The 27,021-nt window shown below is 43.3% G+C and overlaps 1 protein-coding gene across 1 annotated transcript in view; it reads left to right on the top strand.

Annotated features, from left to right (window-relative positions):
- Positions 1-27,021, top strand: part of ADGRV1 (adhesion G protein-coupled receptor V1) — a 629,361-nt gene that overhangs the window by 54,128 nt on the left and 548,212 nt on the right. Inside the window, exon 3 of the mRNA XM_068247792.1 lies at positions 20,639-20,823. Coding sequence (XP_068103893.1) covers positions 20,641-20,823 — 183 coding nt within the window. The 5' untranslated portion in view covers positions 20,639-20,640. The remainder of the gene's footprint in view (positions 1-20,638; positions 20,824-27,021) is intronic.

Here is a 27,021-nt window from a genome sequence, read left to right as displayed (position 1 = left end):
TACTGGGGGCACTATACTGGGGGCACTATTCTGGCTATACTGGGGGCACTATACTGGCTATACTAGGGGCACTATTCTGGCTATACTGGGGGCACTATACTGGCTATACTGGGGGCACTATTCTGGCTATACTGGGGGCACTATTCTGTTTATACTGGGGGCACTATTCTGGCTATACTGGGGCACTATTCTGGCTATACTGGGGCACTATTCTGGCTATACTGGGGCACTATATTAGCTATACTGGGGCACTATTCTGGCTATACTGGGGCACTATTCTGGCTATACTGGGGCACTATTCTGGCTATACTGGGGGCACTATACTGGCTATACTGGGGGCACTATTCTGGCTATACTGGGGCACTATTCTGGCTATACTGGGGCACTATTCTGGCTATACTGGGGCACTATACTGGCTATACTGGGGCACTATTCTGGCTATACTGGGGGCACTATACTGGCTATACTGGGGGCACTATTCTGGCTATACTGGGGCACTATTCTGGCTATACTGGGGCACTATTCTGGCTATACTGGGGCACTATACTGGGGGCACTATACTGGCTATACTGGGGCACTATACTAGCTATACTGGGGCACTATTCTGGCTATACTGGGGCACTATTCTGGCTATACTGGGGCACTATTCTGGCTATACTGGGGCACTATACTGGCTATACTGGGGCACTATTCTGGCTATACTGGGGGCACTATACTGGCTATACTGGGGGCACTATTCTGGCTATACTGGGGCACTATTCTGGCTATACTGGGGCACTATTCTGGCTATACTGGGGCACTATACTGGGGGCACTATACTGGCTATACTGGGGCACTATACTAGCTATACTGGGGCACTATTCTGGCTATACTGGGGCACTATTCTGGCTATACTGGGGCACTATTCTGGCTATACTGGGGGCACTATACTGGCTATACTGGGGGCACTATTCTGGCTATACTGGGGCACTATTCTGGCTATACTGGGGCACTATTCTGGCTATACTGGGGCACTATACTGGCTATACTGGGGCACTATTCTGGCTATACTGGGGCACTATACTGGCTATACTGGGGCACTATACTAGCTATACTGGGGCACTATTCTGGCTATACTGGGGCACTATTCTGGCTATACTGGGACACTATACTGGGGGCACTATACTGGGGCACTATACTAGCTATACTGGGGCACTATTCTGGCTATACTGGGGCACTATTCTGGCTATACTGGGGCACTATTCTGGCTATACTGGGGGCACTATACTGGGGGCACTATTCTGGCTATACTGGGGCACTATTCTTGCTATACTGGGGCACTATACTGGCTATACTGGGGCACTATTCTGGCTATACTGGGGCACTATACTGGCTATACTGGGGCACTATACTAGCTATACTGGGGCACTATTCTGGCTATACTGGGGCACTATACTGGGGCACTATACTAGCTATACTGGGGCACTATTCTGGCTATACTGGGGCACTATACTGGCTATACTGGGGCACTATACTAGCTATACTGGGGCAGTATTCTGGCTATACTGGGGCACTATACTGGGGCACTATACTAGCTATACTGGGGCACTATTCTGGCTATACTGGGGCACTATACCGGCTATACTGGGGGCACTATACTGGCTATACTAGGGCACTATACTAGCTATAGTGAGGCAACTAAACTCCCTCCTACACTGGGGCAACTATGCTAGCTATGCAGCCGCACCCCAGCCCCCCCCCCCCCATAGCCTCCTGCGCACGGCACTGTCCACTAGGTCGCGCAAACACCCGCCCCCCCCCCCCCACCCCCGCCGTTCCCCGGAGAAAAATTTGGTCAGAAAGTGTTCCCCGGGCCGGAAAAGGTTGGGAACCACTGGTCTACTTCATATATTAGTTTTACCTTTTAAGTTGAATTACTGAAATAAATGGACTTTTGCGCTGTTATATATTAGATGTTTTGACATTTTAATCAAATGATATATAATTGATGGATTTGATTTCTACATTTGGCTAGGGCCCTGCCGGATGGGAAATTATATTTGTTAATATGTATAATGTCATGCGATTGAGATATCAAAACTATTGTTTAATATAGTGCTAATTTGCAATGTTGATTAATAGATATACAGCATATAATGCTAAGGTTTATAATGAACTTTCAGAAGTCTGCTGAGCTTATGTTCCTTTCCTTGTGGAATTTAAGGTCACAGATGTCAAGAACAATCATCATTAGACGTGTAAAAAATAGATCTCTGTCAAGCTAGACTTCTGGTTGCAGAAATTGTATCTTGACTTCATAGACATGCATATGAGTGATACAGGAGGACAGTGGACAAAGACATGCAGGAGGACAGTGGACATAGACATGCATAGTGGTAATACAGGAGGACAGTGGACATAGACATGCATGGTGGTGATACAGGAGGACAGTGGACATAGACATGCATAGTGGTGATACAGGAAGACAGTGGACATAGACATGCATAGTGGTGATACAGGAGGACAGTGGGCATAGACATGCATAGTGGTGATACAGGAGGACAGTGGGCATAGACATGCATAGTGGTGATACAGGAGGACAGTGGGCATAGACATGCATAGTGGTAATACAGGAGGACAGTGGACATAGACATGCATAGTGGTGATACAGGAGGACAGTGGACATAGACATGCATAGTGGTGATACAGGAGGACAGTGGACATAGACATGCATAGTGGTGATACAGGAGGAGGACGGTGGACATTGACATGCATAGTGGTGATACAGGAGGAGGACAGTGGACATAGACATGCAGGAGGACAGTGGACATAGACATGCATATAGGTGATACAGGAGGAGAACAGCGGACATAGACATGCATAGTGGTGATACAGGAGGAGGACAGTGGACATAAACATGCAGGAGGACAGTGGACATAGACATGCATAGTGGTGATACAGGAGGAGGACAGTGGACATAGACATGCATAGTGGTGATACAGGAGGACAGTGGACATAGACATGCATAGTGATGATACAGGAAGAGGACAGTGGACATAGACATGCATAGCGGTGATACAGGAGGACAGTGGGCATCAACATGCATAGTGGTGATACAGGAGGAGGACAGTGGACATAGACATGCATAGTGGTGATACAGGAGGACAGTGGACATAGCCATGCATAGTGGTGATACTGGAGGACAGTGGACATAGACATGCATAATAGTGATATAGGAGGACAGTGGGCATCGACATGCATAGTGGTGATACAGGAGGAGGACTGTGGACATAGACATGCATAGTGGTAATACAGGAGGACAGTGGACATAGACATGCATAATGGTGATACAGGAGGACAGTGGACATAGACATACAGGAGGACAGTGGACATAGACATGCATAGTGGTAATACAGGAGGACAGTGGACATAGACATGAATAGTGGTGATATAGGAGGACAGTGCACATAGACATGCATAGTGGTGATACAGGAGGACAGTGGACATAGCCATGCATAGTGGTGATACTGGAGGACAGTGGACATAGACATGCATAATAGTGATATAGGAGGACAGTGGGCATCGACATGCATAGTGGTGATACAGGAGGAGGACTGTGGACATGGACATGCATAGTGGTAATACAGGAGGACAGTGGACATAGACATGCATAATGGTGATACAGGAGGACAGTGGACATAGACATGAATAGTGGTGATATAGGAGGACAGTGCACATAGACATGCATAGTGGTGATACAGGAGGACAGTGGACATAGACATGCATAATGGTGATACAGGAGGACAGTGGACATAGACATGAATAGTGGTGATACAGGAGGACAGTGGACATAGACATGCATAATGGTGATACAGGAGGACAGTTGACATAGACATGCATAGTGGTGATACAGGAGGACAGTTGACATAGACATGCATAATGGTGATACAGGAGGACAATGGACATAGACATGCATAGTGGTGATACAGGAGGAGGACAGTGGACATAGACATGCAGGAGGACAGTGGACATAGACATGCATAGTGGTGATACAGGAGGAGGACAGTGGACATAGACATGCATAGTGGTGATACAGGAGGACAGTGGACATAGACATGCATAGAGGTGATACAGGAGGACAGTGGACATAGACATGCATAGTGGTGATACGGGAGGAGGACGGTGGACATTGACATGCATAGTGGTGATACAGGAGGAGGACAGTGGACATAGACATACAGGAGGACAGTGGACATAGACATGCATAGTGGTAATACAGGAGGACAGTGGACATAGACATGCATAGTGGTGATACAGGAGGACAGTGGCCATAGACATGAATAGTGGTGATACAGGAGGACAGTGCAGATAGACATGCATAGTGGTGATACAGGAGGACAGTGGACATAGACATGCATAATGGTGATACAGGAGGACAGTGGACATAGACATGCATAGTGGTGATACAGGAGGACAGTGGACATAGACATGCATAGTGGTGATACAGGAGGAGGACGGTGGACATTGACATGCATAGTGGTGATACAGGAGGAGGACAGTGGACATAGACATGCAGGAGGACAGTGGACATAGACATGCATAGTGGTGATACAGGAGGAGGACAGTGGACATAGACATGCAGGAGGACAGTGGACATAGACATGCATAGTGGTGATACAGGAGGAGGACAGTGGACATAGACATGCATAGTGGTGATACAGGAGGACAGTGGACATAGACATGCATAGTGGTGATACAGGAGGACAGTGGACATAGACATGCATAGTGTTGATACAGGAGGACTACGGTGGACATTGATATGCATAGTGGTGATACAGGAGGAGGACAGTGGACATAGACATGCAGGAGGACAGTGGACATAGACATGCATAGTGGTGATACAGGAGGAGAACAGCGGACATAGACATGCATAGTGGTGATACAGGAGGAGGACAGTGGACATAGACATGCAGGAAGACAGTGGACATAGACATGCATAGTGGTGATACAGGAGGAGGACAGTGGACATAGACATGCAGGAGGACAGTGGACATAGACATGCATAGTGGTGATACAGGAGGAGGACAGTGGACATAGACATGCATAGTGGTGATACAGGAGGAGGACAGTGGACATAGACATGCAGGAGGACAGTGGACATAGACATGCATAGTGGTGATACAGGAGGAGGACGGTGGACATAGAAATGCATAGTGGTGATACAGGAGGAGGACAGTGGACATAGATATGCATAGTGGTGGTACAGGAGGACAGTGAGGACAGTGGACATAGACCCTGTGGAGAAGGCCAGCCCTGGGATGATTATTAGAAGCCTTGAGGGTATCACCAATGGAGAGAGCATGAACAACCATAAACAGCTGCAAATCAGGAGTGTTCCGTGACAGCCCTCAATGCATAGCTGAAGTATCCCCCCTCTCCCCCCCCCCCCCCCCCGCCCCTTCCCTTCCCTTTGAGATATCAACTGCTCCATACCAATAACAAAATTGAAAAAAAGTTTATTTTTCATTTTTTTAAAGAAATGCCTATTGTTTATTTAAATAAGATCTCATTTTCAGTTGTAGTTTCCCATAACTGAGATACTAAGTCGGTCATTCAAATCAAAGATCTTATGTAACCTTCATAATTGTATGACTGCAGAGGGAGACTTTGCTCCTTCAAAGCTAGTTGGCATCTCTCCTGTGTGAAGTAGCCGGGCCACAGCTTTTATGTGACAACTCTTTCTCATTGTCAATACTCGGCTTAGTGGACTGTGTCTCCACTGTGCTGGACCAGAGCAGGGAAATTGGAAAGGGTTCCCTTTGGTCATGGCAACTTGAGTTAGTTCTAATGAATAGAGACTGGAGTCTGGGGATAAATAGTAAGCTGTGCTGTGTCTGATCATTCAGAATAATCCAGGTGGGGGCATTGTTATACCTTCTTGCTGTGCACAAGCTATTCAGAATTAACCAGGAGGAACACAAATTGGCTGAAATACCGGGCATTCTAAAAAAATAATTGGCTGAATTAGTTTTAGATGGGATAAAGGGAAGGGAGATCTTGCTGTGTCAGTATAATAAATCTTGAGCAAAAAAAATGCATTTCTTTTTTTCCTTAACGAAAAACTACTTTTTCAAAATAGAAAGAGGTTGCATTTTTTACTGGTAACACACATTTCATTGAAGGACCTCAGACAAGAAGTCAAATGTAGCTATTTCTTAGCTGAACTTAAAGATGAGTTTAAAAATATATTCCCAACTTTCATGGCATGGTATAAAACACCTGGCCAAGAAGGAGACTGAATATACATTTGTGCACGGAGACAGTAAAGCAACTGCTGCTACATGCTTACAGCAAACCTGAACTGAAAATTAAGAGTCAAAATAAACATACACACGTCAAACATATGGTACCTCCCGCATAATCTACCTATCAATTTCGTTCTCCTCTACCGTGTCCTGTTTGTTCACTGTAATCGAAGGGAAATCTCCATCCTCCATTTTAAAAATGGCAATACCCTGTAACAGCTTCCGGGTCAGCACACTGTTGAACTGTAATATCGCCCACATGAGCCATAGGTAGACATGGACACTACCTTGTACATAAGTTGTCCTTTCAGTTGTAACTGACAACAACTGATATATAACTGGCAGCAACTGATATATTTTAGTTCAGACAAAATCTTGTCAGAACAGGAAGGAATCGTTGTGAGGAGAAAATGGTGAGCTTCTGAGAAAACCTGAGGTAAGTATGCAATATTTATTTGCAGGTACATCATGTGTTTATTTTAAATAATTGTACTCAGTTGTCAGTTCAGGTTCCTTTTAAATCACTCGTTATTAGCTATTACTGCTACTCTTGACTAATATCTAAACCAGCTAATGCAACCACAATAACATCAATCACTGAGATCAATGGATCATAAAGTGTTTTTAAGAGCTTGACTTTTGGCATTGACTATACAATGGCTGTCTGTTTATTAACCTCCTGAGCGGTATGGACGAGCTCAGCTCGTCCATCACCGCCGGAGGCTGCCGCTCAGGCCCTGCTGGGCCGATTTTCTTCAAATAAAGTGCAGCACACGCAGCCGGCACTTTGCCAGCCGCGTGTGCTGCCTGATCGCCGCCGCTCTGCGGCGATCCGCCGCGAGCAGCGGCGAAAGAGGGTCCCCCCAGCCGCCTGAGCCCAGCGTAGCCGGAACAAAAAGTTCCGGCCAGCGCTAAGGGCTGGATCGGAGGCGGCTGACGTCAGGACGTCGGCTGACGTCCATGACGTCACTCCGCTCGTCGCTATGGCGACGATCTAAGCAAAACAAGGAAGGCCGCTCATTGCGGCCTTCCTTGTTTATTCTGGGCGCCGGAGGCGATCGGAAGAACGCCTCCGGAGCGCCCTCTAGTGGGCTTTCATGCAGCCAACTTTCAGTTGGCTGCATGAAATAGTTTTTTTTTAATTAAAAAAAACCCCTCCCGCAGCCTCCCTGGCGATCTCAATAGAATCCCACACTCCAATATGCAACCAGGCGGGGCTTTCTTTGAACCAAAGTTCTCTTTTTATTTCTTCATTATAGTCTAGGCATTGTTTTATGAAGTGGAGGCCTGTTTGTTTATGTCTACACTTACCATCTGCTTTCTGGAAAGACTATAATGAAGAAATAAAAAGAGAACTTTGGTTCAAAGAAAGCCCCGCCTGGTTGCATATTGGAGTGTGGAATTATTACATAGGGGTGGAACCACATTATTACTAGTTTTATCCTGATAGTGATCTCAATAGAATGCCAGGGAGGTTAAGTGATCTAAGTCACATTTAAATACACTAATCAAATTTATGTTGCACGCTGCTTTTGTATTATGTGTCTATGTCAAAATGATGGCACTATAGAATTCAGTAATAACAATCTAATAATTATAATTCCCTTTGTTTGCCCAACAAGCACATTTAATGACTATAGTTATAACTGACATGACATCCACAATGTGGAATTCAAAGAGAACATCCAGCTATTGCCTGCTGAATATGATTGTGTTGAGTAAAATGTCATAGCCTGTTTTTTAATGGGAACCAAGTTACTCTGAGTTTCATCATACTTGCTTTTCTCTTGCTCTTGTTCCAATTCCCGAACTTCTGCTGCATTTTTTACTACAAAAACTCGAAAATGTGGCTATTAGGGCTCTTTCACACTAGAGCCCTTTTCCTGCGTTTTAACGCAAAGTCCAAGCTTTGCGTTAACCAAGATAAAATGAAAGTCTATAGACTTTCATTTTACCTTTCACACCCGACGCTGCATTTCGGTGCGTTGAACCGCCGGGAGCCAGCGTTTTCCCGTCGGGTTCAATTAATAGCTACCACGGCTGATTGCGTCGCACCACAGCATCCCGACAATACGCCACAGGCCATTCAACGCGAGCAGGAGAACGGCTCCTGCACGCGTTGTCTAATGTTAAGAGCCCTAAGGTTTTGTTTTCTGCTGGTTTTTAGCCATTACAAGATTGGCAAGTCATAGGACCACTGCAAGAAGAGGTCCACTGTGAAATTTCTATTACACTTTCTAGGATAGTCTGGAAAAAAACAGTATACCTCTTCAGACAAACCAACCTTAGCTCTTTTTTGATCCCTTGTCTTTGACGGTGGCACAAATGATTCGCATTATAAATTATGTCTAGTCTATATTAATTTCCAAAAGTGGCCCTAGGAACACTAGTTTGCTTAGTGTTTTATCTGTGTTCCTCCCAGGTCTCGTTACCATCTAATTCCACCAGAATAGCCTATGGTGGTTGAACGAGTTTCCACGGTTTCTGTGGATTAATGATTAATCTTAAAACCTATTATCGTTGCCTGTATTTTGCTGGGTTGGGGAAGTTGAAAGAAATGTCATCAAATACCCTCAAAAGCCATCACCTTGGGGGAAGAGGACAGGGATCACTATGGCATTCACCATCCTTTTCATTGAAGGAGGTAACTTAGTAAGAGTTTGTCACAGAAAGTTCATGTTTAGACCAAGTTTATCACCTATAACCTAGTTTTTCTGGGCCTGCGGTGGCTTTGTGCATGTGGCTGTTTAATGGACTGACTTTAAGGTGGTGTTATGGCTTAGGATTCTATTAACTCCCAGCACTTATTCCCTAAGGTTTCTCCTTTATTAATGCATAAGTCACTTAACGTTCAAGTACATACTAAAACTGATGAATGCAGCCTTTACCTTCACATAGGCTGTATAGCCGCTTCCTTGCTTGGCATGACACAGTCACAAAACTACATGTGCTCCTTAGATGCAGGCCATGTCTAGCTACATTAAGGTAGCTTGGATAGGTGTTTATCTTACCTGATGGAGCAGGTTTGTTCTTTGTTAAAGCACACCTAAACCTTTGCACAGCACGTAATGAAAAGTCTTCATTCCACATAAACAGTTGCTGAAGAATTATCTTCTCTGTGTTTCACAGCAACTGTGAATAGACTGCAGGAGAGCTCTGCCAAGGCAGCTCTGGCATGCAGCAAACACTGAGGTCCAACCCTTTCAGTGCTCCCTGCAAAAGTGAAACCTATTAAAACTTCAGGTTTTTAAAATTGTATTGAGAATTATTTTTCTGTAAAGGTTATCTTGCTGTGGCTAATCTTTTAGAGCAGAGAGGAAGTTTTGAGTTTAGATCCACTTTAAGAAGAAGGATGGCACTGTTTGACTATGCATTGATTTTTAGCCTTTAACATCACTGTAAAAAATAAGTAATCCTTTCATTTGATCTCTGAACCTTTTGGCCAATATTTATCATGCTAAGACAATGCGCTTTCTATAGTGAAGGGCAGGCAAATCAGGCAGAGGAGAGTAAGGGAGGAAATTACATCAGGATTGGCTTCAAAATAGCCACAGTTAATATGGGAAACGCTAAGAAGGAATTCCTATTTTTTTACTGTAGAAAAATTACTAAAATCAAAATGTGGACAGTGCAATACATATGTTATGTAAGTAGAGCAAATATTTATCTACATATATATGTTTTGTTTTGTTTTGTTTTCTGAGATAGTATGGTTGACAGCTCCTCTTTAAAGAACAAGCGACACCCATGCTAACCTAGAAAAAACACATATATAAGTAGATAAATACTACTTCTACTTACGTAACAGATGTATTGTGCTATCCACATAATGATTCCTGTGAATTTTATAAAGGAAAAGCAGAAAATCCTATTCTAGGCAGTGGCCATCTTGCCAAGCTAATGCTGACATCATATCCTCCCTGACTCTTGTTTTCCCCCCTCCCTTCTCTTGCTCATTGTGTATTCATTAGCTGCCCTCCTCCCAGAGTCTTCAGACACTCCCACTGAGGTGTATACTAACAACTGCACTGTCTTTGTTCTATTTACACATCCAATCACTGAGCCACCTCAGCCTTGCTTGTAAACACAAGTCATCAGAGGGTGTTTCTGATAAGCAGCTAGATAGGGAAATAAATGGAAGAGGAGGAATATATTATAGATAAAAAGAACTCCCAGCATTCAACTCTTTGCACTGTTTGGCACTAGGGCCAGTGCTCCTAAAGTATGTGATAACTACAAACCATAACAGCAGAAAACGTTTTGCAAGTTTTTAATGCAGGATTAGCATCTTTATCACTTAATACACTCAGACCAGTTACTGTTTGAAATTAGATTTTTTTATGTTGACAATGCCGCTTTAACATGGTGACTGCACTGGCATCCTTTCAATGCAAACTGTCTTCATCACCAAGGTTGGTTTCTTATTTTCTCCCCCTCACATCCTGCCTGGTATTAAATATGGATAATTTTTTGTACAACCTGACTTCTTGCCTGGCCTAGGAGGACAGGTTTAGATGCTCTTTTAGGAAGCTCCTCCCATCAGGGAGTTGAATATTGAACTTGATATTCTCACACTCTGTGACAACAAGATCACATGAGATTAAAAACATCATGTGGCTGAAGTCATTCATTCAAAAATGTATACTTGCAAAAAAAACTGTAATCCTTGTCAATGGGGTGTATTCATTTATGGCCGGTAATATTCATTGCTTGTGTAATAAACACTACGCATACTACAAGCAGCACATGTGCTGTGTGTTTAACGTGAGGTATACAAAGTACACAAACTGTACAATAATCATGTTTTATATCGCTGTTTCTATAGTTATTAGGGCTTTGCTTTTATTTCCAGGAGAAGGGGATTCATCCAAAATGCGGGCCTTTTTCCATTGCACAGCGGAATCACAAAATCGCAAATCGCTAGTGATTTTTAAATCGCTAGGGTTGCTACATTATCATAGTAATCACGAGAAGTATTTTCCACTATAGTGATTCAATTTGCAAATCGCAAATCAGTCGCTTTCTGGAGCGATTTTAAGAGGGATAATGCAATGCAAATGAAAAATCGCAATCGCATAACAAAAGTAATGAAAAATCGCAATCGCTGGCGTTTGTGATTTGTGATTGTGATTGCTAGTGGAAAAGGGCCCTTGAGCGAGACTACTGATTTTGAGCTACACATGCTTAGTTCATGTAAATTTAGCCTCACCCATGAGCTGTCGTAAGCACGCCCACTCCACACCACAGTATATTTAGCCTGCCAATCATTCCTCTCTTTATTGCAGTTCCAGGTTGCCCCAGACCCTCTGGGATTCCAGCAACACCCCTAGTCTGGAAAGTAATTTTGGTGGTAAAATTATGGCTATTTCAGAATTATGTTGATAATTAAGGTTTACCATCTAGGATAAGGGTTTATAGTTAAAATGTACTCGAGGCGACATGTGACATGAAGATATAAACATGCGTATGTACAGTACAAAACATATTAATAACCAGGCTGTTTACTTGTATTTTGCTGCTTGAAAGAGCTAATTTTTAGGCATGGAAGTGACAGCTTGTCTTGTCGGTACCTTGTCGGGAATGATGTAAACCCCACTGATAAGCAGATTACACCCAAAAAAGTTTTCCTGGCAAGTTTTCCTACAACTTCTGATAGTTGCAGGAGATTCAAATATCAGTAGTTCATGTATTTTAACTCTGGGGTACTTAATAGACTGCCACTGAGCAGAGGCAACAAAACATTAACTCCACTTTGTAAGTGTTAAAATATAAAATAAAACAATGGGATATCTAAAAAAAAAAAAAAAAAAAAAAAAAAAAAAAAAAGGATTTTTTTTAGGAGTAGGAGGATAAATTCGATTGTTTATCTCATGAGTTTATTTTCACCTGGGGTTCACTTTAATGTCAAATAATATGATTATAAGTTAGTATATACATTAAAGAAAAACGATGGACACTGGATAGTAAAAATTCATACCTTTTGATTTTCAAAAACAACTTTAACAACCTCCCTATACCGCCCATTGGTGGCGGAAAGCGGGCACTCATGAGTGTGCACGCGTGTGTTCGCATGTGTACATTCGCTCACCACTGGGGCACCTGTGGGTGTATTCCGATCCTCCAAGCAGCAAAACGAATTGTTTTAATATGTTTGTTCTGCACTGAAAATTGCAAAAACAGGACATTTTAAAACATCCGTTTAGCATTAACGTGTTAAAAATGACAACAAACAGCAGTGTGTGCAAGATAGGGGCCTGACAGCTATTTTATGGGTTTCCCTTCTTTATATGCATGGTTGTATAGGCCTCTGACAAAGTAGTGGCTGGATAGTGTACTGGCTAAGGGCTTTGTCTTAGACATGGGAGACCAGGGTTTGAGGGTTTGAGGTTTGAGGTTGAGTGCACCCTTAGTTGCTGCAGCTCTTGAATACTTTGAGTCCAACAGGAGAAAAGCGCCATACAAATGTTAGAATTATTATTACTATAGGGCATCTTGAAAAATGACTGTCAGGCTGATATCTAGATGCACCTACTGCTGACTGGTTTTTGTAAATGTTTATGTTCTCATGGAAATAATGGTATAAACTTTTACTATCCAGTGCCCTGGCAGTTTTCCTCTAGCCTTGCTGCGCTGAGTCTCCGGTTCAAATCCCAGCCAGAGTACTTTCTGCATGGAGATTGTATGTTCTCCGTGTATCTGCAGGCACTCTGGTTTTCTCATACATCCCAAAAACATACAGATTAGTCAACTGGTTTCATACTAAAATTGGCCCTAGACTACCACTGACTTAGGACTATGGCATGGACCACAATGTGAGCCCCTCTGAGGGACAGCTAGTGACAAGACTATCTTCTCTCTCTCTCTCTCTCTCTCTCTCTCTCTCTCTCTCTTTATCTACACACAGTACACACACACACACACACACACACAGTACACACACAGTGTACACACACACACACACACACAGTACACACACACACACACACACACACACAGTACACTCACACACGCACGCACACACACACACACACACACACACACACACAGTACACACACAGTACACACACACACACACACAGTACACACACACAGTACACACACACACACACACACACACACACACACACACACACACACACACACACACACACACACACACACACACACACACACACACACACACACACACACATGCACACACACACAGACACACGCACGCACACATGCACACACAGACACACACTTACCAACAAAACCTTTTAGGAAAAGAGATGAATATTCAGTGCCAGCAGATTTTGGTCTCCATTTTTAATGCTAGGTTGAGCTTTAGTTTTAACTGTTAAGCTACTTAGTTTAACTCCTAACCTACATTTAATTATCATTATACTAAGGTATAAACACATCAAATCCACATGAACAAATAAAAATGTGACTTTTAATCAAAACAAAACAACTGTTGTTCCAGTTGTCAGAAGTAGCACATTTTGATTATACGTCCTTTGCTTATAAATACCATTATATGGAATAAACTAAATGTTACTGTTTATATTTCCTTTCCTTGTCACCAGATTTTCACAACTAAGCATTCTCTCCAGGTTTCCATCAGCACTAATCTCCTAAAGTGTTTTTCAAACACTAGTTTGTTTACATCGTCAGGAAATCAAACTTTACTTGTACAATTAAAGCAAAGTTAAATTCTTTATTTACAGGCCTCAATAGAAAAAGTGCAAGATCATTTACGGCTTAACAAGTCACACAAACACATCTTAAGTCTTTCCTCGAGCAGCCTCTAAAAGGAATATTTTCCTGAGACAAAGCTGGTCCTCCTAGACTGCTTGCCTGCGTTTCTAAAGAATCTTTTTTCCTTACCAGCTTCAAGCATTATTTTATTAAAGAATTAACATGGCCTTAATCCAGCCATCTGGTTGGGACTCGCATAGGCCATCCGATTTGTAATGCCCGTCTGCGCTTTAGAAATTTCCCACATTTTTAAAGGTTATACAAGGAGCTACCTTTCTGAATGGGTTTTGAATAATTCTCATCAAGACAATGGACCAGGAGTGGAATAAAAAATGTGCGTCATTCTCTGAAGCACAAGATCTCCTGGCCGTCTATCCTCAAGCCTCAATAGCAATTAGCATTTCAACTAAGCAATTTGGTTTGATGCAATGAAGTGCATGGGTGTGTAATTTGCTGCTCTCTGCTTGATGCTGCTGAGAACTGGCTATTGTGTGATCTGGCCGGAGTAGCTCCATTTCCAGCATAGTCGCTATTGTTTGTGGGTCCTACAGAATGAATCAACAAAGACATCGCTGTACATCAAGCTATGGGGGACCAGCGGACGAGATGTGATAACTTGTTAATAAGGAAATTATTACACTTATTACATTTCAATTATTGCGATGGTCCGCTGAACTCATGACTGTGGGGATCTGCAGTTCGAATTGTTTACAGAGCTGAAGATTTTAAGAATTTTACAATTTTAGCCAATTGAGCTATTAGGCTGCTACTGAAACGATGAGGAAACAGATGTTTTCTGCAAACCATAGTATGCTTAATAAAGCACACTTGAAGCCAAAAAAAAACCTTATGAGATAATGAATTGTATGTGTAGTATGGATAATGAATAGAACAATAGTCTCTTATTTTTGTTTTCAGTTATAAAGCTTTTTTTTTTATAACATTGCATCATTCTGTCACATTTTCACTTTACAAACCATACTTTAATTTAAACTATAAAACAAAGCAGAGCTAATGACCCTTTGAACTTCCCTGCAGTAAAACCTTGTAAGAAGCTGTCTTTCACTGTTTCATGACTGTGTAAGTGTTTCAGAAAACAGAACTGCCTTCGACCCAATTTGGGTGGAAGAGCTCAGAGAAGCTCTTTTGCATAGATAACAATTGAAGTTTCTTAACTCTTCCAGTACTAGAAAACAATATGAGACTCTTTTCTTTGCTAATGTTCTATTTCTAGATTTACTGTACATGCAATTCATTATCATAAGTTTATTTTCGCTTCAGGTTTGCTTTGGCTCAGGATCCATTCACACTTTTTCATCTTGGTATGTTTTAACACAGAATGAAAGTACAAACTAAATGCCTGGTGAGGCATGGGTCAATATTTTCATTTGCCCAGTTCTCATCTAGAGCTGTGGACAAATTTGTTGGTACCCTCACAGGTTATTGAAAAAAAGTGCTTTTGCTTTCTGAAATGGGGAGCTTAAAGTGTACCTGAGCCGAAGCTTGTGTACAAAATCAGATACCTAAAGAGAGGGAAGCCTCAGGATACTATTGAGGCTTTCCTTAGTGGTCTGCTGTTCCCGGTCACAGTGGATTGGTGCATTTAGAAGCTCGCAGCTCCGTCCTACAGCGCGGGTGGATTCGAGCTTCCAATGCGTTGTCATGAAAGCGGAAGAGGAGCTGCGGGCTATGATGTGGCTGCGCTCAGCAACTGCGGACCACCTAGGGAAGCCTCAATCGGATCCTGATGCTTCCCTCTATGCAGGGTAATTACTAATTTTGAACCGGAGCTTTGGCTGGGGTTCGCTGTAAAGCGAACCCGAGGTGACAGATATATGGAGGCTGAAATATTGATTTCCTTTTAAACAATACCAGTTGCCTGTCAGCCCTGCTGATCTTTTTGGCTGTAGTAGTGTCTGAATCACACACCCGAAACAAGCATGTGGCTAATCCAGTCAGACTTCAGTCATTAACATCTGATCAGCGTGCTTGTTTGGGGTCTATGGCTTTGATTATTAGAGACAGAGGCTCAGCAGGACAGCCAGGCAATCTGCCTTGTTTAACAGGAAATACATATGTCAGTCCCCATTTCTCTCTCACTTCAGGTGTACAATGCACTTTGCCTGACTGTCCTGCTGATCCACTGCCTCTAATACTTTTAGCCATAGACTCTGAATCAGCGGCGGACTGACAACTCATGGGGCCCCAGGAGATTATGGGACCCCATACAACTGCACACCACACCTGCGCGGTGGAGGTGCCTCCAATACAGGTAGCCAGTACAGTTGCCCCCAGTATAGGTTAGATAGATAGGTGCTGCAGTATAGGTTAGATAGGTAGGTGCCCAGCAGCAGCGGGGGGAGCAGACATAGTAGTTACAACTCACCTTCCACCGACGATCCCCCGCAGCCTCTATCTCCTTCCTCTCCCGTCATCTGTCGCATTGGTAACAGCGCACCCTGTGATGACATGCTGTCACGTCATTACAGGGATGTGCTGTTACCAACACGATGGATGCCTGGGAGAGAGGAAGGAGGTAGAGGCTGCGGGGAATCGGCGGCGGAAGGTGAGTTGTAACTACAATGTCTGCTGCCACTGCACCCTCCCCTTCCCTGCCTCTCAATTGTACCAGGGGCAGGACCTCGGTCCATGCCCAAGTGCCCTAATGGTCAGTCCACCCCTACCCTGAATTAGCATGAAGATCACATTGTTTTTGACAAAAGAACAGCAGGACTGCCAGGCAACTGTTATTGTTTAAAATATAATAAATATGGCAGCTTCCATATGTCTCTCACCTTGGATGGTGGCTGAGAGTCAAACGGTGGCTGCTAGTTGCCTGACAGTCCTGCTATTCTCTTTGGCTGCAGCAGTGTGTGAATCACACACCTGAAACAAGCATGCAGCAAATCCAATCAGACTACAGTCAGAGCACCTGATCTGCATGCTTGTTCAGGGTCTATGGCTGAGGTACTATTGGTTTCTATAGTTTACTGAACACTTCAGAATTGCACTTTGCTTAGCAATAGTATATAAGACTGTAAACCGCAGATTAACATTGAGTTAAAAAAAAATGCGCCATAGGTTAAAATCATAAGTGGATGCTCTGCAGGAGAAGGCTATATTTAATTATTGATAATAATATTACACAACCACTCTAGGCCCACAAGAGTAATTGCATAGTCTGAAACAACATTCGTCTTCGAAACACAAGACTTGTAATATGACCCTTTGTTAACATACTTGGAAAGGGTCCAATTGCGGGTATTAATTACTTTCTGTGCTCACTGAAGGAAGACTTGTGTAGCGTAGCGTAAGTATATCAGAAATGTCTCTACATATGCTATTGCTGTGCTTATGGGAGTGATCACTCTGTGAGCTGACTTTGAGTCCGGGGTCACACTTATCTTTCGCTTTTTGCCCGCGATTTTTTTTCTGCCCACTATGTTTGTTTGAATGCAGAAAAAAAGTGTGTTTTTTTCACAGAAGCTAATGTAATTGAGAAAACTGACATAACTCCACCCCACTACCCTCTAGATTGTCAGCTCGCAAAGGGCAGGGACTTCCTCCTATAGTTTCTTATTTTCCTGTAATTCACCATATGAATGTGTACCAATTTAAAGAGAAAATAATGTAATAAAAAAGTGCTTCATTTTTACAATAATTATGTATAAATGATTTAGCCATTGTAAAATCTTTTAAATCCCTGATTTACATTTTGACATTTATTACATGGTGACATTTTTACTGTTGGCAGGTGATGTAGCTGCTGCATGTTTTTTTGGCAGTTGGAAACAGCTGTAAACAGCTATTTCTCACAATGCAACAAGGTTCACAGACAGGAAACTGCCAGGAGTACCAAGGTCCTCAGAGTTTCTTGTGGGAGGGGTTTCACCACAATATCAGCCATACAGCGCCCCCTGATGGTCTGTTTGTGAAAAGGAATAGATTTCTCATGTAAAAGGGGGTATCAGCTACTGATTGGGATAAAGTTCAATTCTTGGTCGGGGTTTCTTTTTAAGTGATATTTCAATCCACACACCAACTATGTATGTATTTGTACTTGTATTGTATTACTGAATGTAATGATTGTACAGTGTCTTGAACTTCTCATGTACAGTATATATGTTCCCCAATATTTGTTTTATACTATGTACAGTGCTATGGAAGATGTTGGTGCTATATAAATAATAATAATAATAAAATGTGCAGAATTATCCTGCAGGATGTTAGTTTTTTTCTGCATTAGAAATCTGCATGCAAGTGTGACCTAGCCTATTGATTAAGGCTCATTTCACACTGGCATTAAAAAACGGTCTGTTTGCGGATTGGAACAGAACGGATGCGAAAGGATCCAATGTTAACCTATGGATACAATCACATCCATCCGTTCAAATGGATCTATTCCTCACGATCCGCTAAACGGACCGCAAGTTTGCTGCTGGACCAATTTTTCTGGAAGCTAAAACGCCGCATTAGGGGCAATTAGAGAACGGAATGTTTCTTCACACTGGTGAAGAAATTGACCATTCTAAAGGCAAAATCCACTGGGGTTGGGGGTCTGGGGGGGGGGGATGTGGGGATGATCCACTGGGGGTGGAGGTCTGGGGGGACAAAGTGCACCTGAGCTGGCGGGTGTAGGAGGGAGGATTTCTTACCCAGGCTTCAGTCTTCTTCCCCTTCAATTCTGTCCCACGTCACGTCATGTGACTATCATGTGCCCTCCTTCTGGGTTGAAGGAGGAAGCGTGGTAGTCACGTGACGCGACGTGGTATGCAAGGGGAAGAGACGGAAGTCTTGGTAAGAAACCCTCCCTCACCCACCCGCTCTGCAGACCGGAGTGAAAACGGATCCGATCGACCGTTGATCAGATTAGTTTTTATGGATCCATTTGCCAGTGTGAACCAAGCCTTACGGATCTGTTTTACCAGATCCATTTGGCTGAAAATTGACAGTGAAATGGCCCTAATATGAGTTCTCAGTTGAAATAAGTTTTTCTGTGCACAGTACGCGCACGAAAGCAGACAAGTGTGACCCCTGCCTGAGACTTTACTTTCTTTAAAGCTAAATACTCACCACCTGACGGAGGAAGATGGATCCAGTGACGTCTCCCTGACAACGAGCGTTCCATGATCCATCTTCTGGCCGGCAGTACATGCAAGGTCACATGATGGTACACATTTGGCACAAGCGGAATGTCAAGCGATTGCGGTACTTTGTCATCTGGGTTCTTAAAGAGCTGATCTGCTGTGACATTCATTGTTGCCGCATGTCGCTAAATGTTGTTTGCGTGATCGTGGACTTGTAACCACGTCGGAAAAACTTTCCGGTCGTCGGAAAAATCGCCGGCAAATCGTGTCACTTTGCATAATATATCGTGAGCACCTTGGAGTTGGAGTAGATACTGATGTAAACTGCTCAGTATACTCTGTAAAGCACTGTGAGAAATGTGTCACTACTATATTAACCTCCCCGGTAAGCCCTGAGCACGAGCTATGCCGCGCAGGAGGATTTCTCAGGCCCTGCCGGGCCGATTTTCAAAATTTTTTTTTTGCAACACGCAGCTAGCACTTTGTTAGCTGCGTGTGCACTCTGATCGCTGCCGATCTGCGCCGATTGTCCGCCACTCGCGCCCCCCCAGACCCCGTGCGCTGCCTGGCCAATCAGTGCCAGGCAGCGCTGAGGGGTAGATCGGGACTCCCAATGACGTCATGATGTCGATGACATCATGCCGCCCGTCACCATGGCGACGGGGCAGGCCCTCCAGGAAATCCCGTTCTTTGAACAGGATTTCCTGATCAGAGATCGCCGGAGGCGATCGAAGAGGGTGGGGGGATGCCGCTGCACAGCGGCTATCATGTAGCACATGATTTAAAAAAAAAAAATTAAAAAAACTGCTCTGCTGCCCCCTGGCGGTTCTTAATAGACCGCCAGGGGTGTTAACATGTAGTAATTATAATAATGATGACAGATATTCCCTGTAAAATTAGATAATTTTTTAAAGCAACAACTGTATAGCACCTGTTTTGTTTGCTTGTATTTTTATATATTCTGTCATGCTATTATTATTACAAACACTGGTTCGCACGACAGCCGGGGGCCCCAGCCTCTCTCACTTGCTGGGGCCCCCAAACCATCATGCGATACCCAGGCGAGCCCTGGCTCTCTCACCTCCAGGGACTTCACCCCTATCACCTCCAAACTGAATGCTAACTGCAACACACACACAATTGCTCACTACCAGTTCAGGCAATTCCCTACCTCTATCTGGTCAGCAGGTGCCAGTCAGCCAATCAGGTGCACGGTCATACACCCTTTGCCTGCCATACCTTGAGGTTCCCTTGTGATGAGATAGACTAATCCAAAACCTGTCCGAAAGAGGTTCAGAGCTGTCAATCATATGCATAGTAAGTGGCAGCTTCATGGGAAACCATTCATTTACTTGCATTTTACAGTGCATTGTGGAACAAATGTACATGTTATAGGCTCATGTGCTTAAAATGTTACAGTTTTCATCACAGTGCTCCCTTTATAGTAAAGTACCAGTTTCTTATGTAATTGTAAACAAGCCTACTGTGTCTTAGTATACATTCAATAATAATTCTTTCTTTTTACAGGGATGCCCTTCACTTCCTCCTCTGTCTTTATTTTCTTTGCATTACTCGTCATTGTAATTTCTGGAGAAACACAAGTGCAGTTTGCTGGTCAAACTGAATTCTTTGTAAATGAAACAGCCACCACAGTGATACGTTTTGTTATAGAGAGAACCGGAGTGCCTGTCAACATCACTGCAGTAGTGGAGGTAAGAAATACAATTGATGCATTTTATATGGTCAAATATGTTCATTTGCAATTGCAGAGCTAAGATAGCAGAGCTGCTCACATGGCACCTGTGATGGCACATTGTGAAGGCACAACTTTATTTCCTACCATTACCAAGAAGCTTTATGCTTCAGGTGATGGCTACAGTAACTGCAAGCAAACAGATAGCAATTCTGCTGTTTACACTTATATGCAGGGATGTTTTAAGAACATTTTCTCTTATGCAGCATAACAGCAAAGTTCCCAGTATCCGGCACCAGCGGGGATTGCCTGATGCTGGACACATTTGCTTGCTGGTTGCTTAAATAGACTCTGTAACAAAAAACAGTTCCCCTGGGGGTACTCAGCTCGGGAGGGAGAAGCCTCAGGGTCCCTATGAGATGGATAATGGGGACTTTGCTGTAAAACATTCCTACAAATTCAAATAGCTGCATATTAATAATTACAAGTTAATATTAGATTGTAAGCTCTCAAGGGCAGGGACTGCCTCCTAGTGTTTCTTATTCTGCTGTAATTTATCATATGAACATGTACCAGTATTGATGATGATGTGTCAGGCCTCATATCAACAATGTATGTACTTGTATTGCTGGATGTCCCGATTGTACAGAGCTTTGAACGTCTCATGTATCTATGCTTCCCACTATTTGCTTTGTACTATATCTACTTTGGCCTCCTGGACGTACTAGCTACGCCCAGGAGGCCATGTGCGCGTCCGCGCTCTCCCGCGGCCGATCGCGCGCGTGCACGCGCGCTCCCGGGCGTGGTTAGTTAGCCTGGCAATCATTGAATCGGGCTATGGTGCCCGATCACTGATTCCTCTCCCCCGCTGAAAAAGCGACAGCGTCTCTCGGAAGCTTCGCTTTTTCTGGCTGTAACGTCCCCCCTGCGTCGCTCTAAGCGTATGTTACGCTTAGAGTGACGTCATGTAAACAAACTCATGGCCGCCATCTTGTGGCCAAAAAGTAAAACTACAACTAAAAGTGAAAAAAATAAAACTCAAGACACATTTACATTATAAAACTATGGTTTACATCCCACCCTCCCAAAAATACCCAAATAAAATGTTTAAAGAGGAGCTGTTAGGTATAGGGTCTCAGAGAAAATAAACACATATATCAGTAGCTAAAGATTGGCTGTACTTACATTACATATGCATTTCACTGTCCACGTTTGGATTTCACAGAATTTGTATATAGTATATGCAGAGAATGATGCTCCTGACAGCTCATGGCAGGTTCCATGTTTGTGAAGCCAAATGTGTCGTCATGTCCTGCCTGCTTCTGATCACAGAACAGCTCATACTGAATAACACTAGTTTGCAGTGAATATTAATGAGCCATGTGGCTAGGAACAATAGCGGACTCCTGCAGTCTACGCTGCCCCGAGATTTATCTGTGCTGTGGCTGGACTGAGTTTTAGAAGCTGCTGAAACTTGATCCCGTCTTCTCCTTAGCAGCCGAGGGGAGGGCCCCAGAATGCTTTGCAGTATGTTATGCGGCTTGCGTCCAGCTTAGCTCTAAGCTTTGCTGATAAGCATACATCAAAGGTAAGATAGATCTTTATCTTCAGTAATGTCTTTTTGGCTTCCTTCTAAACTGTTTAACACAGGAGACTAGAGGTTTAAATTAGCTTCTGCAGCCTGACAGTTACTCTTTAATACAAAAAAAAAAAAAACAAACATTACAATAAAAAAAAACATGTAAATATTTACCTAAGGGTCTAAACTTTTTAAATATCAATGTAAAGATGAAATATTTCTAATTTTTTTTTATTTTAAACTTGTAAATAGTGATAGATGCAAAACGGAAAAAATGTACCGTTATTTCCAAATAAAATATTGTCGCCATACATTGTGATAGGGACATAATTTTAACGGTGTAATAACCGGGACATATGGGCAAATACAATACGTGAGTTTTAATTATGGAGGCATGTATTATTTTAAAACTATAATGGCTGAAAACTGAGAAATAATGAATTTTTTCAGTTTTTTTCTTATTCTTCCTGTTAAAATGCATTTACAGTAAAGTGGCTCTTAGCAAAATGTACCCCCCAAAGAAAGCCTAATTGGTGGCGGAAAAAACAAGATATAGATCAGTTCATTCAGGGGTCTAGTCCTGGAAAAAGAAGTGAGTGGACGTACCCGGAAAACCTCTGCGCCGCGCGCAGCGCGGTGCGCCAAAAAGTGGGCGTGGTCAAGCATAATGTGGGCGTGGTCATGGGTGGGGACAAATATACATGACCTTAGCAGTGATGTAAAAGGTCTGCCAGGGAAGTTTGAGCTCTGCCGTAGTGTATCCCCCCAAAATAGATGTAATCTGACAGCATTTCACCAAAAAGACACATAATCTGGTAGAAGTTCCTCCAAAATACAGATAATATGGAAGTGGTTCCCCAAAATAGACAGTGTGGCAGCAGCAGTTCCCCCAACATACACATAATTTGGAAGCAGTTCCCCAAAATACGCGAAACCTGGCAGCGGATCACCCAAAATACACGTAACACCCAAAATACATATAATCTGGCAGCAGTGGTCCCCCAAACATACACAATCTGGCAGCAGTTCCCCAAAATACACATAATCTGGCAGCAGTCGTTCCCCTAACATACACATAATCTGGCAGCTGTTCCCCAAAATACACGTAATCTAGCAGCAGCTGTTCCTCTAACATACACATAATCTGGCAGCTGTTCCCTAAAATACATAACAGCAGATAATCTGACAGCAGTTCCCCCAAAATAGGTACCCCCAGCATAGGTAGCCAGGTCTATAGGTGTCCCCAGTATAAGTAGCCATGAGTATAGTAGTCCCCAGTATATGTAGCCAGAGGAATATGTGCCTAGTATATGTAGCCAGGGGTATATATCCCTAGTATATGTAGCCAGGGGTATACGTGCCCAGTATATGTATCCAGGGGTATACGTGCCCAGTATATGTAGCCAGGGGTATACGTGCCCAGTATATTTAGCCAGGGGTATACGTGCCCACTATATGTAGTCAGGGGGGTATATGTGCCCAGTATATGTAGCCAGGGGTATATATGCCCAGTATATGTAGTCAGGGGGTATATATGCCCAGTATATGTAGCCAGGGGTATATATCAGGGGTATATATGCCCAGTATATGTAGCCAGGTGTATATATGCCCAGTATATGTAGCCAGGGGTATATATGCCCAGTATATGTAGCCAGGGGTATATATGCCCAGTATATGTAGGCAGGGGTATATGTGCCTAGTATATGTAGGCAGGGGTATATGTGCCCATATGTAGCCAGGGGTATATGTGCCCATATGTAGCCAGGGGTATATGTGCCCAGTATATGTAGGCAGGGGTATATGTGCCTAGTATATGTAGGCAGGGGTATATGTGCCCATATGTAGCCAGGGGTATATGTGCCCATATGTAGCCAGGGGTATATGTTCCCAGAATAGGTGTCCCCCAGCAGGAGGGGAGCAGCGCTGTGGAAGGAGAGCTGTGAGCAGCACCTTAGGGTGCTCTCCTTTCCTCGCTCTCCCCTCCTGAAGTAGTGTGCGCGCAGCCGGCAGCGGGCGGGACTTACCTCTCCTGGTCGTCGGATCTCCGGATCTGCGTGCCGCAAGTCTGGTCTGATACAGACCAGAGCAGCTGCACGCAGATCCGACGCCGGAACGAGGAGAGGTAAGTCCTGCCCGCTGCCGGCTGCCTGCACTTTACTTCAGGAGGGGAGAGCGAGGGAAAGAGAGCACCTAAGGTGAGGGGAGGGGGTGGAAATGGCCCCCCTTCTCCACCGCTGCTCACAGCTCTCTTTCCACTGCGCTGCTCCCCTCTGAACATGGCAGGGTGAACGGCATCCACCCCAGGGAAATAGTAAGTGGACGCCGTTCACCCGCGTCCACGCACCACTCGACCCCTGAGTTCATTGTGATAAGTAGTGATAAAGTTATAATCTAATGAATGATAGGTGAAAATTGCTCGGATGCATAAAGTGAAAATGACTGAAGGCTGAAGTGGATATACATCGCTGTGGAAGATGTTGGCACTATATAAATAAAAAATAATAAAATAATAATATTGTGGTTTTCCTCTCAAGCCTTATCAACCCATTTTTAATTGTGCAGATTTGGGTGGCCAGGAAGACAAAACCCATGAGTATGAAATTGTGCCCCTAGTTAGGGCTAACTTACATGGCTTTTAACCCCCTTGGCGTTATGATTCTTTCCAGATTTTAGGGTCTAAAAGTGTTGCAATTTTTTTTGCACCCTTTCAGTAGTGGTGCTCAAATACCCCTTTTCAAAATTCGAGTTAGGTCGAATTCGAATAGTAAATTATTCGAGATCAGTCGAATATTCGAGTCGAATAATTTTTACTATTCGATTCGACCTCGGAATTCGAGCTCACTACTCGAGTCGGTATTCGAGCTCATTATTCGAGCTGACTATTCGAAATGGCCTTAAATAGCTTCCAACACTTGTTTTGAGGGTGAATGATGCAAGAAACCTCTTTTTTTCCAAGTAACAACAGCAAGTGATTATGTGGGGATGTTCCTTTAAAAAAAAAAAGTTGAAAAGAGAAGTTGTGTCCAGAAATTTGTTCAGTACTGTATATACTTCTTCTTCTTCTTCTTTATCTTCTATATCTTCTTCTTCTTCTTCTTCTATATCTTCTTCTTCTATATCTTCTTCTTCTATATCTTCTTCTATATCTTCTTCTTCTTTTATATTGTCTTCTTCTTCTTCTTCTTCATCTTCTTCATCATCATCTTCTTCTTCTTCTTCATCTTCTTTTTCTTCATCTTCTTCATCTTCTTCTTCATCTTCTTCATCTTCTTCTTCATCTTCTTCATCTTCTTCTTCTTCTTCTTCATCATCTTCTTCATCTTCTTCATCTTCTTCTTCTTCTTCATCTTCTTCATCTTCTTCTTCATCTTCTTCTTCTTCTTCATCATCTTCTTCTTCTTCATCTTCTTCATCTTCATCTTCTTCATCTTCTTCATCTTCTTCTTCTTCATCATCTTCATCTTCTTCATCTTCTTCTTCTTCATCATCTTCATCTTCTTCTTCTTCATCTTCTTCATCTTCATCTTCTTCATCTTCTTCTTCTTCTTCATCTTCTTCATCTTCTTCATCTTCTTCTTCTTCTTCATCATCTTCTTCTTCTTCATCTTCTTCATCTTCTTCATCTTCATCTTCTTCATCTTCTTCATCTTCTTCTTCTTCATCATCTTCATCTTCTTCTTCATCTTCTTCTTCTTCATCTTCTTCTTCTTCATCTTCTTCATCTTCTTCTATATCGTCTTCTTCTTCACTTATTTCTCTTTTCAAATTTTTTTTTTAAAGAAATGCAGCTATTTTTGAGCGTAACAAATAGCTGGTGGCGCACGCATGTTGGAAGCGCCATTGTATGTGCTCCCTGGCAGTGGAAACACACAGACAGCAGGAGGTAAATTCAGCAGCAGGAGGAGGAGGAGGAGTGTGTGGCAGCAGGCAGTCAATGAGCCAGGCAGCGTGACATAATAGCCCTGGTACCTAGCGGTGATACCAGGGCTGTAAATAAACACAGCAGGCAGGAGGTCCCAGACAGCGGTCGTGCAGCCCACATTGTGTCCAATACACAACTGGGACAACACAGTTTTCAACCCGGGCACCTCAGAAAAATTAAACCTTTTTTTTTTTTGTATGGTTTTGTAGTTTTGTTTTTACAACAAATTACACAGACAGATATAGCTATTTTTTGACATAATAGCTGGTGGCAGAGTGGCAGCAGAAGGTAAATCTGTGTAACCTGGCGTTGGGAAACACAGACAGACAGACAGCAGCAGCAGCAGCAGGAGGAATGGAGGAGTAATGTGAGCAGCTATTGTTTGACGTAATAGCTGGTGGCAGAGTGGCAGCAGAAGCTAATTCTGTGTACCCTGGCAGTGGGAAAAACAGACAGACAGCAGCATCAGCAGGAGGAATGGAGGAGTAGTGTGAGTGTGGCAGCAGGCAGGCAGCGTGACATAATAGCCCTGGTACCTAGCGGTGATACCAGGGCTGTAAATAAACACAGCAGGCAGGAGGTCCCAGACAGCGGTCGTGTAGCCCACATTGTGTCCAATACACAACTGGGACAACACAGTTTTCAACCCGGGCACCTCAGAAAAATTAAACCTTTTTTTTTTTTTATGGTTTTGTAGTTTTGGTTTTACAACCAAT

This window comes from Hyperolius riggenbachi, chromosome 1 (assembly GCF_040937935.1).
Source record: "Hyperolius riggenbachi isolate aHypRig1 chromosome 1, aHypRig1.pri, whole genome shotgun sequence".
Lineage (NCBI taxonomy): Eukaryota > Metazoa > Chordata > Amphibia > Anura > Hyperoliidae > Hyperolius > Hyperolius riggenbachi.
Note: the sequence above shows the minus strand (reverse complement) of the source record. Positions and strands in the feature narration are given on the sequence as shown.